General features: G+C 34.8%; 2 protein-coding genes across 4 annotated transcripts; both read right to left on the bottom strand.

The window, feature by feature from the left end:
• Nucleotides 1–280: 280 nt before the first annotated feature.
• Nucleotides 281–3,859, bottom strand: LOC108995268 (outer envelope pore protein 24B, chloroplastic-like). Of its 3 annotated transcripts, XM_018970803.2 has the most exons (4): nt 3,536–3,859; nt 2,717–3,079; nt 649–765; nt 281–579 (listed from the first exon to the last, which is right to left on the bottom strand). In XM_018970803.2, the coding sequence occupies exons 1-3, from the start codon at nt 3,740–3,742 to the stop codon at nt 685–687; spliced, it is 651 nt and encodes a 216-aa protein (XP_018826348.1). In that variant the 5' UTR covers nt 3,743–3,859; the 3' UTR covers nt 281–579; nt 649–684. The 3 variants fall into 3 exon arrangements, with proteins under 3 accessions (XP_018826348.1, XP_035547603.1, XP_018826347.1); XM_035691710.1 differs by having other exon boundaries at nt 579–765; nt 2,717–2,911; XM_018970802.2 differs by having other exon boundaries at nt 579–765.
• Nucleotides 3,860–9,377: 5,518 nt separating this feature from the next.
• LOC108995350 (transcription repressor OFP7) lies at nt 9,378–10,638 on the bottom strand. Its single transcript, XM_018970908.2, has one exon. The coding sequence runs from the start codon at nt 10,586–10,588 to the stop codon at nt 9,410–9,412; it is 1,179 nt and encodes a 392-aa protein (XP_018826453.1). The 5' UTR covers nt 10,589–10,638; the 3' UTR covers nt 9,378–9,409.
• Between the last annotated feature and the right edge of the window lie 4,719 nt (nt 10,639–15,357).

Consider the following 15,357-nt stretch of genomic DNA (forward strand, 5'->3'; position numbering starts at 1 on the left):
ATGAGACCCATTCAAGGAGAGTTTTAGTTCAAAAACTTCCTTTCGTAGTAATCAATTCTAAATTATCCACAAGCAACTATTGTAAATAAAAACTTGCAAGACTTTTCTTCTATCGGTAAGAGGCTTAGGCATCATTTGGATAGTGAAAGTATTTCATCTAATCTTATCATTACTACTATTCCAAATTTTCATATAAAATATAATAAACAATTTAAAATTTTTAAATCCAAAAACAATAATAATATTAAAAAATAATATTCTAACAATATTTTATTCAACTTTCAATTTTCATTTAAATTCATCTCATCATCCAAACCACCAGAGCTAAATGAACACCAAATGTTTTATATTACAAATGCTAGATCCCACCATCTCACAATTAAAATTCAAATGGCTGGATCAGATTCTTAGATTCTTAGAGTGTCGTCATCCCAAACCAATAAAAAGAAGCAAGCAAAGGGTTATCCTCCTGACCAAATATCAGAAGTGGCTCGCCGTTCTGTGTATTGTAGAAATTATTCACTGATTGAGTCAGTGATTGTCTGTCAGTGATGGAAGTAGGGGATGGCAATGATTCCGCTGCAGAATTCAAACGAATACGATTATTTGAAAGCAATGTCTCGGTACATTTTAACTAAAGGAAGTTACTTTTTCATATAAAGATCTCAACAGTAGGTGGAAATATTAAAGCGAAAAGTCCCAGATGCTCTCAGCATTTAGGATCGGCATGTGCAATCCCTTTGCCAACTCAAGTAATGCTGACACCTGAAAGTTAAAAGAAGAAATTAGAACAAGATTCACTCGTACAAAATTGATGCCCACTTGTAAAATTAGCAGTGAAAATAGCAAGAGAACAGTAGAAAACAGAATCAAGTTTACAGAGAACATTTGTGGACACGCAGCTAATAGAGTTCAACGTATCTTGACAAGAGAATAAGTCAGAAGATAAACAACTTCATTGTTACTAGTCGATTATTTCATTACATCGACAAGAAATGGTCCGCATTGGAGCACAAAGAACTAAAGCAACTGGAAAAAATAATACAAGCTGACTTGCTGAGCAAGTTTCCATGACCAATAATGTATCCTTTCTGTGGACAAGGAAAATTCATATTCATTTCCATAAGGAGAAATTATCTTTTCTAGAAGTTGGAAGAAATCTCTGAGTCGAAAATATTAGCTCAAAGCTATCGAGGTCATTGCTACTAGATGGGGAACCTAAGGGTAAAAGGAAGACTTGATCTGACAACCCCTGTCACCCTCATGTATTTTAAACATATTTTCTGACATAATCTTGGCATCATAAAGAATGGATGCAGAAGTGGAAAGGGTGGAAAGGGTTTCCCCATACCTGATTCCAGATGCTCCAAATTGGAACCATGGTATGGGCCGGGTAAAGTGGATGGTTCCAGACATAAAATCACCAGAGTAAACCACGTAAGTCCTAAAAGACCAAACCAACACACCTTCCAGACATCAAGCGTAGTTATGTGGGGGCAGCTAGAAGAAGACTGGGTGAATATCATTTGGCACAATGCAATTGCGCTAAAGCTGGCCTAGGAACGAGAAGCTGAACAACTACCTTGGCTCAAGAGTGCTTAAAAAATCGATGGATTAATCCAAAATTTTCCAGACCATCAGTCTTGATGTTAAGGCCTCGTTTGGTTACACAGATGAGATGAGATGAGATGAGATGAAAGTTGAAAGTTGAATAAAATAGTTAAAATATAATTTTTTAATATAATTTTTATTTTGATATTTGAAAAAGTTGAATTGTTCATTATATTTTGTGTAGGAGTTTGAAAAAGTTATAATGATTAGATGAGATGAGATGATTTGTGTAACCAAACGAGGCCTAATTACTTCAAACTCTTGAAGCTAAGAACAGTAGGAAGATTAAACCTCAACCTATGGTAGTTCTCAGGATTCAGGATACAATATATAGCTTTAGGATACACAAATAATGAAAGTGCTCCTCAGAGACAAAAATGTGTGCTAAAAGGAAAAGCATCATACTGTTGAAACAAGACAGTGGGTGAGATTTTCTTAACATCAGTTGGTTTGGAAGTAATGTACTGCAAAAGCTGATTCCGAATTCAAGTAACCAATATAATGCTGTTAGGTGGACCGTGGACAAGAAATGAGCAAGACGTTGACTTAAACAATTTTTTTTTTATATGCATGGCATTTAAAACAAACAGCATATTAGACACTTGCGTAGACAACCCACACATTCTTGTTCCAGCAAAGCCTTCCCTCGGCCTTTGTTATCAGGTAACCCACACTTTCAATGTCATGCAACTCTTTACTCATCACTATCCAATATTATGCACCTCTAGAACATTATCAGTTCATCTCAAAATGGAATACGCTACTTTGTCACCATAGAAGCCCACATTTTTTACAATTGATATTAGGTTTCCAAATGAATTCACTGCATGTGCCACCAACAAACACACAATTTCCATATACAAATGCACACACAAATACAAAGAAAAAAAATGTGCGTTTCCATATAGAATATATACCTTTATAGATTATCACAAACCATTTTGGCCAGACAGATCAAGTACCAAATACAATAGAACATGTCCACAGAAGCATTGTACTAACAAAAATGTGCCACAAATTTAAGTCAGAAATGAAGACTACTAATGCTCGAACCTAAAAATACAAAAACAAAACAAAAAATGAAGAATATATGAAGTCCTTTTACCTTGAATCTTAAATTTTTGTTGTGCTTGGAATTTGAGGACCACTCCAATCCCAAAGTCTTGCTTGATGTCTTATACGATGCTCCGATCAAATTGCCATCAAGAAACCTCTGAGATGCTGCCAAGTCCAAAGATTTATTTCCAAAATCATAGCATGGCTCCAATGTCGTCCCTCCATGCGCATAGCTATATTTCAACTTGCAGTTCCCAGAATAAAATGCATAATTAGCCGACAGTGTGTTAGCTGAATCAAGCTCAAGTGTTCCATTCAGTAAAGTCCGGTTCTCGCTCATCAAGTGAGTGTAAGTCAAGTTCAACGGTCTCTCTAACATATTTAAATTCTTCGTGAACTGAAACCGAACATCCTGCACAGAATGAATCGCTATAGTGTATGTAGCAATTCCTATATCTCTATCCCTTTTTCCATGTCGGAACTCTAGGAAATGGAAAGGAACAGGAAAAATTGGACCGGATTTTCAAGAATTGTAAATTAGCATTGATCATCTAAATAAAATAACTTGACCACAAACTTCTACTTTTTTCTTCATTTTCTTTTCCACGGCTTTCGGATCAACAAAATGCCCTGTAGTCACTAATTTCCTTCGAAAAAGGAGGAAAAGTAGAAAACAAAAAGAATATAAGCCAAATAATTGTTTTAAAAGTACAAAAGTAGTTCAAAACAAGAGAAACACATACACACACATAAATATACACAATTACAATCTAACATTCAACGTATTGAAAATTACTTTCCTTCCCCACATTTTCTGTGCAACCAACAGAAAGTTGGTTGATTTACATTGGTTAAGCAAATGGTGTACCTTCTTTGGGACATCGTAGTCGATGGAAAAGGAACCGGGTTTCTCAACGGCGAAAGAGAGTATGCCAAACGTGGGCCAACAAGCGGAAGCATCGTCGGACACGGAAGCTCGGAGGTCGACTTCGCCGGCGCTCACGGCGAGAGTGCCGATAAACTCGCCGTTACCGGTGCTGTAATTTCGTCCCAAGGAAGCAGACTTGAGCATCATCTTCAAGTGCAACAAAAGCGGAGATGGGAAGCGCAAGATTTGTACGGAGAAGGGGTTTTGCAAGGGTTTCTAATGGTACCAGAGGGAAAGAGTTACGAGCCGCAGAGTGAAAGTAGTTAACAGATAAATTTGTATATATATTTTTACATTTTAGGGAATGATACGCAACGAAAGGGCCGGGCTTTTAAAAAAATTGGTTTTTCTATAAATTATATTTTAAAATAAAGATATTAAGACAATATTTTTATATATTATTTTTATAAAAATATTCTTTATTTAAATTATAATTATATAAATAATTACAAAAATGATTATATGTCTATTAATTTTTTCATATGGATCAGTTTATGTCTCTTTTTATCAAAGGGACTGTTCTGAACTTATTTATCCTAAAATTATATTTAATATTATCCTTACTTTCAATTATTCTATGAATTAAAAAAAAAAAAAAACACATATCAAAATAAAAGAGTAGTTCTTTTAACCAGCGGAATGGTGGAGGGAGAACCCTACCCAGATCAACTCTGCCCATAGTTCTGGTTCCGGAGCCACCTCTAGGCCGTAACTTGATCCGTATAAGTATATTTTATAGTTTGGGAAAAAGTCCTCTTGATCTATTGAGTGACAAGTACTTTATATCACTGTTCATATAGGTTTCGGCTTGAAATCAATTTTTAAAAATCCGTAACCTAGGTTTTGGGTTGCACTAGTGTTTTTTTTTTTTTTTTTAAATCAAAACCTATATGTTATGAATATTTTTACAAATGAAATGTCTTCTTCAATTATCTTCCCCGTCAATTATAAAAAGTCTGGATTAGCATTGTTCTCAAATTTGTGCTATTTTATATTCTTTTCCCAGTTTAATTTTTCATATTTTCAAAGTTAAAGGATAAAAATATTTGGCATCTTTAATTGATACAAAGAATTTAATCCTATAGGTTACATTCTCTAACTTGGAAGGATTGTATTTGGATGGTCTACCCAAGATAAAGCATGAATGGATTAAATACGCCAAAACAATTCAAATTTCAAAATTTAGAAGAAATATACGCCTCTATGAACAACACTAATCAGAGTCTGAAAAGTTTCTTTCCAACCTTAGTTATAAGTTGTCTTGAGCAATTGAAAATACTTGAGATTGATGATAGTGGGGTGGAAGAAATTGTTGCAGTTGAAGGAGGAGTAGGAGAAGCATAAGCAAGCTGCTTAGTGTTCCTTCGAGTAACTAATTTTGCATCTTAACAAATTATAAAGGAGTGCATGTTTCAAAATGACAGATATTGAAAGAGAGTGAATTGAAGGATGTGAGAAAGTTGTAAACCAAATAGGAAAAAAAAAAAAAAAGTTTCGAGTTTAAAACTTGGTATCCAGACTGGGTGTACACGAATTTCTATGCGGGTATCGGCCAAATTTATTCCCGGCTAGAACCCATAACGGGAACCCATTTATCCGTGTTCTGGACCAGGTCAGGAAAAAATCCTACCCGAATGAACATGGCAAGTCCTTTATGAGTTTCGAGTTGGAAATACAAGCAATGACTTGAACCTTTGATTTGGAGTCTGTTTGGCAACACGTACAACTATTGTCATATATTTTTAGATTATTTTATTACTATTTATAAATTATTTATTATTATTTATAAATTATTTTTTATTATTATTAAATTATTTTATTACTATTTATAGATTATCTGAGATATTATTAATATCAAAAGAGTGCCTAAACAATGATGGTTGTTTAGAGATGGCCATCGCGAGTCACATCCCATTGGTCCGATTTGAACCACCGTGGAAGTGTTTCATGACATAAGCCACCAAGTGTTAGTGAAAGATATTACAAACATAGACCAAAATCAAATCTCTAGCATTAAGGAATAATCCAATGGCCAAGGTACTGCTCCAAGCTTCCACAGTATCACTTAACGGACTGATGGATGATGATGACTGATGAATCAATGACACATGAGAATACGCATGAATGATGAAACAGGCAGCTAATTGGTCAGGGTATACTACAGTGCTACTCATTCATCCAGATAAGTAAGGATCCCAAACACCAATCTCATACACCTTACAAATTAGTAAAATACTTTAACCACAAAGGAATTATATAAAAGTAAACTCACAAATTGATATGGCTTGATATAATACGTTAGATTATAAAAATTTTTTTTATTATAAAATAGATCTAAAAGATTTTATAAAACTATATCAGTTTGTGAATTTACTTTATATAATTTCTTTGTATCTCTACAAATTAAGTACGTCGTTTTAGGGAAACAGATGCACACGCATATAATTTGAGTCAGTTTCATTAGAGCATCCACATTGATCTATGCATCTATATATGCAAAGTCATATTTACATAATATGAGCTTAAATTCCTCTACATTGACTTATGCATCTTCAAATATTTAGCTAGTTATGAACAGCACTTACGTAAATTTGGAGATCCACTATTCATTCCCCAAAATATATTTTATTCATTTTTTTTCTCTCTCCTCCCTCTCTCTCTCTCTCTCTCCAACCCCCCAACGAGATTATTTTCACCTCGATTTGCACTCCCCCCCAAACACTATTTCCTCTTCTCCATCCCTCTCTCGACTTGAACAATCTCGACAAAAGATCAAACCCGTGCACCTCTCTCTCACGACGGTTGTTGACAGAGCTTGTGACGACTCTGGACTCGTCACGGTTGCATTTTCAGATATGAAAGATTTCCTCTGTTTCTTCACAGTTTCGATGATGCATTCCTTCTCGGTTTCTTGGTTTTAGATTAGGGTTTCGAAGCTGTTGGTTTTAGATAAGAGTTTCTTGGTTTTGATGATTCTGGCTTTGCATTTCTCGTGATTTTCTGTTCTTGCTCGCTAGATTCTGATTTTCTATTCTTGCTCGCGTGCAACTGGTTTTGATGATGCATATGGTTTCGATTATTGCCCCAAAACTATGAGATTGAAAACAAATATGTAGTTGTCTGCCGGAAACGTTCATCTTGTTTTGGGTCTTCAGCTTTGTGTTTGACTGAAAACAAAAATAAGGGCTATAATGTTTGCCCATGCCACTGTCATCTTCATAAATCTGTGATCATTTCATCTTTCAATAAATTCTTTTCAAGTTCTTAGTGATTGAAGTTTTTTTTTTTACCTTTTGGTTAAACTTCGAGAAAACTAATTTTTCTTTTTACCTTAATATATATTTATACACAGTTACAAGAACTTGTGGAATAGTTTATTCAAATAGAACTTTCTGATGAATGATGACGCCTACAAAATCTTATAATTTTGCTTATTGATGAATGGAGATACTTCTTGTCCAAATGGCTTGGGATAAGTACTATAGAGGAGACAACTGCATGGCTAGTGAGAAATTTTAGATCTGCTTTTGTGGTGTAGTTAAAAATCCCAAGAAACAAATGCTTGATTTTCTGGCTGGTGCAAATAAAATTGTTGTTTTCATCTTTATTTTACATATGAACGAGGGCTGGTGCATTCCAATGGAGGAATTTCTATCGTAATGATCTTGGAGAAATTTGTATTGTATTAAGTTGACATTACAAACTGTTTTTGAGTATAGAATTATGAAGTTGATATTATTGCATGCTCTTCCGGTCCTCTAATTGCAAAGTCTATAAAAAAAATTAGGCAAAAAATTAATAATAATAAAATAATAATATTTTATTATTATTTTATCTTAAATATGCATATATAAATTAATGTAAAAATTTTACTTAAATGTCAAATTAAATATATAAAAAAAAAATAATTTTATATATACGTATGCATATACACTAATGCTAATATTCTTAGGTTCACGAGGGAATCTCTGATGGCGTGAGCACGGAATACCCGATGAAAACTTGAAAGCATACCACTGGGGGAGTACGATTTCATTCTCTTGGGCCGAGGGCTCCTTATGCTTTTTGTGGACTTTCGGCGTGCCCTTCACGAAACAACACGATTCGTAGCCAGAGGCATTATCCATGCGAAGGCTCGCCCGCCCCCCACCCTCTCTTCCCTTTTTACTGCATGCAGTGCTAGTCCGACGTCAGGCTTTGGAGTTTTGTTACTGCACGGGGACATTGAGCGACTGACAGATATATAACTCGGCAAACATGGAGCACGGGCCTTTGCCTGATGGCCTAGTTGAAGACACAGGAATCGACGTTTCGGGAGCAAGTGCCGGGCGGCGAGTGATGTTGGTAATTCACTGGAAATGTTGGCTCTCCGGTCCCCCTAGTGATCAAAATCACATCAAACATTGAATGATCAAAATCCTAGTAATTGTAAAATATTTTTATTAGAGCTCGGAGGAACTCATAACTGGGACATTAATATAGGATTCTTGTCTTCTAGCCATTTAGAGTAAATTGCGAGGTGTTTGGATTAACATATATATCTTCGAAAGGGCTAAAATGAAAAATAAAATAACCAAACAAATAACCCTTGTTGGACTATAAATAAATGCTTGTGCTCGAAACTATGGCCGAGATTTCTCTTGCATGTTGGCCTTTTTTTCAAAAGTATTACTCGCTTTTGATGGATGAATAACATTAGATACAGTCGTAGAATGTGCAAGCGTCGTGTAATATTTTTTTTTAAAAGAGTAAAGTTTATTTTTAAAAAATTAATTTTTTTCATGTAAATTCTATATTTACTTATTTTTTTTAAAATGATTACACGACTATTACACACTCTATCACTATAAATATTATTTCTCTATTGATTGACAACTTCTTTGCAAGAGAAAATGTCAAACTCATTATAATTTTTACTGCAAAAAACTTACGTGATTGGTGACATAATCATGATCAATACAACAAATATTGATTTGATTACTTTTTATTATGGACACATGCAACATAAAATATGTAGTAATTCTAATCAGATGATCATAGCATGTGTAAGAGTAGTCGGGATGAGAGGAACCATTGTAGCTTTGCAAATGATGATAATTTTCAACAAATTGGGAACATGTGGACCCAAGTTGGAGAAGTCCCATGTGCACCGGAATAATCAGTATGAAAATGGTGGGGATTATTAATTGCAAAGCAAATTCAACCACCATGCAGCTAGCATGCATGCATGCAGCTTTTTATCATAATTGGTCAATACCTGTGCTAGTTTGGTCAATGATGTAGGGGTCCGGTCCCCGACCGACCCCCAATCTACTACTCATGCTAGCTAGCTGCTGCTCATCCACGCATTACTCCGCAGGTGTACTTCCTTTGAAATGACCATGCTTCTCCGCCAAAAGCCCAAACCCGTCAATATTTCAGCTACCTGCTCCGACCACCACCTTCAGAACCTCTAGACCTGATCTTACTGGGTTTTTTTTTTTTTTTTTTTAAATTTTTATAAATGAATTCATTCTGTTTACTATAGGGATTCCATTGGGCAGGCTGCAAGTGATTGTGACGGATCCATTTTTCAGTGCATAAGAGAAAACCACATAGATCTTGTTTATAAATCTTCCTTGAGATATTTTGATTTGTAATGATCTTTTCATCAGTGCCCATTTTTGCAGAGAATATAGGCAGATCAGAGAGCAGTAACTGAAATTAAAAAAAAAAAAAAAAAAGATAAAAAAGAGATATTTTTGTTTTTCTAATATTTTTATTATATATATATATATATACGTACGTACAAACTCATGATTTTTTTTTATTTATTCAAAGAGCCCTAGAAACACGTCGACTAGTTGATCTTCTACAAAACAAAGCCTCCCAAATCTCCGAGAAAGCTTGGACGATAACTCCATGATGTTCCCTAGCGTTCAGAGACAAAAAGCAGTGCAAGAGCTGCTCCAAATCCTTATCATCAAACATCTGCTTCTCCAAGATCATCTCCATCATTGACCTCTTGAAGTCCTCGTATGGATCTTCCGACTTCTTCACCACCGCAAAGCTCTCTCTCACCTTCCCGTCCACCGTGCACGGTATAAGCCTCTGGAACATCGACAGCCTTGCCGGAGACTCGCTCTCCAGAGACGACGGGATCACCTTCCTTGCCTTTCCATCCTTCGAAACGCACCGTTTCACCTTCTTCACGTTTCTCTTCGGCTTCTTCTTTCTCCTCGTGGAGCTTAGTGGAATCTCGCGTATGGTTTCCAAGTGGGGGCTGAACTCAGACGAGGAATCAGTAGAGAAGCTTCTGGAAGAAGAAACTAAGGTCTCGGTCTCCTCGTCGTCCCTCTCGTCACGACCTTCACTGCTGAACAGTCCACTATCAGCTGAAGAGGTGCTGATGCGGAATTTCTGCGCCGTTTTCTTCTTTTTGACCCGTCGTTTCTTCTTTTCCACCGTGGGAGGAGCTGGCGGTGCCCGTGCCGGTGTCCGAGCGACAGACAAAACGTCCTCGTCGGAATCTCCGGAGACCGAGGAGTTGTAGATTTTACGGCGAGGGCTCTCGTCGTAGACCTTGGCGACCACGTGCCACTTCTCTTCTTTTTCCCACTGGAAATCTGGCGAATCGGTGCGGTCATCATCAGAAAGAGTGGGTCTAGATCTGAAACCACAGCCGACGGATATGAAAGCGGATGACACGTGGCGCTTAAGGAAAGAATGATGCGTTTTGGAGGGTTGGAGTACTGGGGCAGTGGCTGGGAAACGTAGGTTAACAAGTTTAGCATTGACCGGAGAAGGTCGAAAGAAGGGACGGACGGGATCAGCTGGGAGATTGGCGGGGTCTTTGGAACGGCAGGATTGGAAGGAGGGGATGACTCGGGAGATACGGAGCTTGAAGCGTTTAGCCATTTGTATGGAAGCGTCAAAGATTATGAATGAACTGTTTGTGTGAGAAAAGTGGGGGTTTATATAGGGAGGAGGAGCCTGGAGTAGAAGCTTATTCATGATCTCACTTTGTTTACACAAAAAAGAATGACATGAAAAAAGGGCTGCTTTTGACAGTGTTTGTTTGGAAAAATGCAATATCGATCGATATAGAGTAGCCTCTGCCTCAGGTTTGGCTACTCATCGTATATTAACCTGAAAAATAAGTACAATTCTATATATAACCATGAAATGTGTAAATGTTACGTAATTATTTAGATAAAAAAGTAGAGTTTATTATTAAAAAATTAATTTTTTTCATATAAATTGTATATTTTATTTACTTTTTTTAAAATACGTAATTACGTGACAGTTGTACAATTCACGATTATAAATATATTTTCTCTTTATATTTTTGTGACATTTTAATTAATAAAGCATTTAATTACCCTTATATCATCACTAATAAAATTAAATATTGTATTTTTAGATCTACATATAATATTCAATAATCGCTACATATTTAGATCTTTCAAACAAAGTACTTAAAATGTGTCTTAAATCATTTTAATTAGATTAATGATTTATACAATTAAATCTTATACGTAGAATTATAAGAAATGTCAATCCGATTGTATTTACAAGGTTGTTTCCCTTTCCCTTTCCACTTGCATATATATATATATATATATAGTACGTACAATTAGCTTTCCTAGATGATCTCTGATCTTGATCTTCACTTTAGTATTTTTATTTTTTGAAATCGTGATCTTTCTTCTTGAATTACTTTTGGAGGGAAGCTAGCTAGCTCGCTAAATATCAAAGAGCTACCTTCCAAGAGAGACCTTCTAAAAATTGAGCGATTATTCATGATAAGGGTTGTTCAGGGTGTATCGGCCATGCAGCCGTACCCTGACGGAGTGATTCTTATAAGGCTGATCAGTAGACTGCATAATATACTGAAAAATTGCTGAAGATGCTAAAGGTTCCAAAGATTGTGATTCTCTTTGTTTCGATGTTTTCAATAACTGAAAAAAAGAGCAACTATTTTTTTCCAACAAAGTAATAATTTTCTACTGTTTGTTCTTTGACATTTTGACAATTTTCTTTTTGTATTCGATTATCTGGACATTTTATTTTTTTTTATATTAATTTTTTTTACCACTATTCGAAATTATTTTGAATTTAAAATAGAAAGCAAATTAATTTGAAAAGGTATATATATATATCCCCAATCGTCGCTTTAACTAAATTTTTCTTTGGCCGGAAATTGTTGCTTTGATTAGGAGATCAATGGAACCAAATGATTTCACAATACCCAAAAAAGACTACAAGAATCTGCACTTTTTACTGTTCCACATAATCTATAACATTAATTTGTAAATTTAGTTGCTAATTTGCTATAGGATTCCCTCTATATATATCGTAGTTACAGTAGTAAGTAGGTAACTACTGTATAATTATTTAAAAAAAAAAGAATAAATATAAAATTTATTTAAAAAATAAATTAATTTTTTAATAATAAATTTTAATTTTTTTCAAAAAGACTATACGATACTTATCACTCCACGATAACATTACTTATATATATATATATAAATAATTTAAATATTTTGAACCATTGCAGACCAGCTACGACCACCCTTGAATAGTAATGTCCTAGGGTTCTATATATAACAGAGTAGTGGGTCGTCAAAAAAGAGAGTAACTTTTGTCCTCTCGATGTGAACAAGCACGTTGAATTGTAACTGATGATCTTCCAAATCAAGCGTGCAAGAAATGATCAAAGGAGAGCCTCTAACTTTTTTGTGGTATAAAGAACAGAAAAATCTTTAGGCAGGATTAACACTCCAAAAGAAAAGTCAGTACTACAAAGAAGCTCTCTTTCATGAACATGCAGGTGGGGATCCAAGGAAACAAAATCATCTTTTGCATGCAAGTGTCTCTACATCTTTTTTCCTCTTAGTTCCTCCATTTTCTTTTCCCTGTACGTCCTTTTGGAACGTGTTCTTTGGCAAAGTTAAGGCTAGCTAGCTAGCGCCTTTTACACTCAAAGTGTCTCCAACAACAAGCAATTAACCGTACGTGGTTCTCAATCTCTCTGCATGAAACATCATCGATCTCTAGCTAGCCTGCAAGCAGTGTCGGTATATGCAGTGCATTTTCTCAATTGAATGTTATTTCCCAGCTATGGCCTTCAACTGGGCCCTGCTTGTCAATAGCTGATTCTTTGCTTAATATTATATTATATATACATATACAGCATCCCCTGCGCTCCCCGAAAGGGTTGACGAAGGTTCAAACATCAAGAGAGATTTAAAAAATGTACGGGAAAAGAGCCTGGCTAGCTCATGTTCTTAATAAGACGTTGCTACGTACTGTTTCAATTGCTTTTAGGCACATGAAGTAATTGCAGCTACTATTTGCAAATTATGTAATTCTCATTATAATCTCAATGCAATGAAGTTGTCTGATATTTGTCAATTACCAGCCTGCTGTACTGCCAAAATGCATGGTAATCCCAATTTAAACTCATTAATGAAATCATTCACTCATGCATGTAATTATATATGAGAATGCATGCAGTCTAATAATTTCCCTCTGTGAACTCTATCCCTTGGACCCTCGCTAGACATTCCGACCCTTTACTAATCATTTATTCAGCCAAAAAAAAAAAACAAAAAATGCTCAATGAAAGAGTTATCCGGAAGTCATGCATGGAAAAATCTCTTATAATCTCACATATATAGCTCAGAAGTACTGTGAGTAAAGATGTTGTCATCATGTTAAGCTGGGAGTGCCATAGATTTTTCTTAGAAAAATAAAGTTTTAAATAATATTTATAATTATAAAGTATGTAAATAATCTTTATAAAAAATAAAAAAATATAAAAAAAATTAAATTTTTAATAATTCTCAAAACAATCGTGCCGGGCTCGACTTGATATCACTCATCCGTCACATATCACAACTTTTTCAGACGCTTCGAATAGAGGGTATATAATATCCTCAGTCCTGCTGGTACTGTGTATTACCTAGCTAGCTGCTAGGGAGCCAGCCCGAGTCAGTACTGCTTCAGCTCCGCCCATTCTGATGTAAGGAAGCGTCCATCAACATATATAGGAAAAGAAATAATAATCGATGATCGCCACATGTCCATTTCCTAAGTTAATGGACGTACGTGACACATGTTGGTATCTATAATATATCACAACATCAGAAACGTGTCTGGCCCTCCCATTTGTAATGACCTCTGCTCGGAACGAATTATTAATTATTAGAAGAAACCAAAGGAGGGGGAATGCTAAATATATAATAATATAAAGTTTCTCGCATGCAGGCATCCTACCAACTTCTAGTCTTAATTTATATACATTCTGTATTGCACGCGGACGACGACGTTGATGATCTTTAGAGAATTCTGTCAAAGTTTTGGGGCTGACTGCATGCATACATGAAATCTCCCTCCAATTATTGTTGTATTTCTAAATATATATTATTGAAAAACTAAATGGATTCAGGAATTATTGAAAAACAACCTCAGATTTTTAACTCAAAAGTCTCGTCACCTTGGATTCAAACTACTTTTATGCGACCATAATAATATTAGATTCGTTTGGATAGTGATATGAGATGAGATGAGATGAGATGAGATGATTGTAGATGAGTTGAATAAAATATTCTTAAAATATTATTTTTTAATATCATTATTATTTTAAAATTTGAAAAGTTGAATTTTTTATTATATTTTATATAAGAATTTAAAAAAATTGTAATAATGAGATGAGAATGTTTCTGTATGGCCTAAAATTTTTCACAAAAAACAAAATAATACTAATAGTAATCTATATCAAAATATCTTCTAAAAAAGGTCCGACGTCTAATTATAAGGAGTTTATAAAAGAAAAAATTTAATTGTAAGTGATTTTGTGTACTAATACGCGTATTCATTCAATATGATTAGTCAGAAAGTAAATTTTATTAAAAATAATATTAATTTAAATTTAAAATATAAAGATAACAACATTAATATACAGATTAATACGCAGATTGCTTGTACATCGTATGATTCAGCAACCTTTTTCTTTTTTCACCCACCATGCGCATGCAATTAGAACCTGAACGTCCGTCTCATTATAAATTAAATGGCCCAAGATTTGGTACAAGTCCAATTAAGCCGATAAAAATGGGTGGGTTTTTTTACGACCAAATTAAGATCTTGAATCCGTGATTCATTCTCTTTCAAGCAAAAATGCTTGAAAGAAGAGATTTCCTTTATTATTATATATGTTTATCACTCTATCTCGATCGATTAGTGGCCGATTGTTTGCACTAAGTGCATGAGTACTGTGGCAACGTCTCCAATTATATAATATACTAATTCATGTTTTTTTTTTTTTCAATATTTCTAATATATATTAAAGATAAATTATTTGTACAAGCTCCAATTGACAAAGGACCTTATGTAAAAAAAAAATAGATTTCACTATGAAAAAGTATAAAAAGAAAAATTTCTGTTTTAGTGAGATCATTTTTTTACAAAAGGGTACGAAAAGTTGTCTATTTGAGATTTGTACCATTACTCTATATTAAATGCCACATGATAGATATGCAGCTGTCTATTTATTGTTTTGAGTTATAATTTCTTTATCAAAATATGAACACAAAATTAACATAAACACATAAGCTGGGATCGAAGCACTCTATATATATTTTTTGTGCTGCTGATCAGTTTTGCTGAAATTCATGAGGTCCAAAGATATGGCTGGTCCTTGTATTTTTGGTCACAGTATGTTGCTGGCCGGCCTGTCCATTAATGGCATATTAGACGGAGGATTCGGATTACACAGG

The sequence above is a fragment of the Juglans regia genome, chromosome 7 (genome assembly GCF_001411555.2).
Source record: "Juglans regia cultivar Chandler chromosome 7, Walnut 2.0, whole genome shotgun sequence".
Lineage (NCBI taxonomy): Eukaryota > Viridiplantae > Streptophyta > Magnoliopsida > Fagales > Juglandaceae > Juglans > Juglans regia.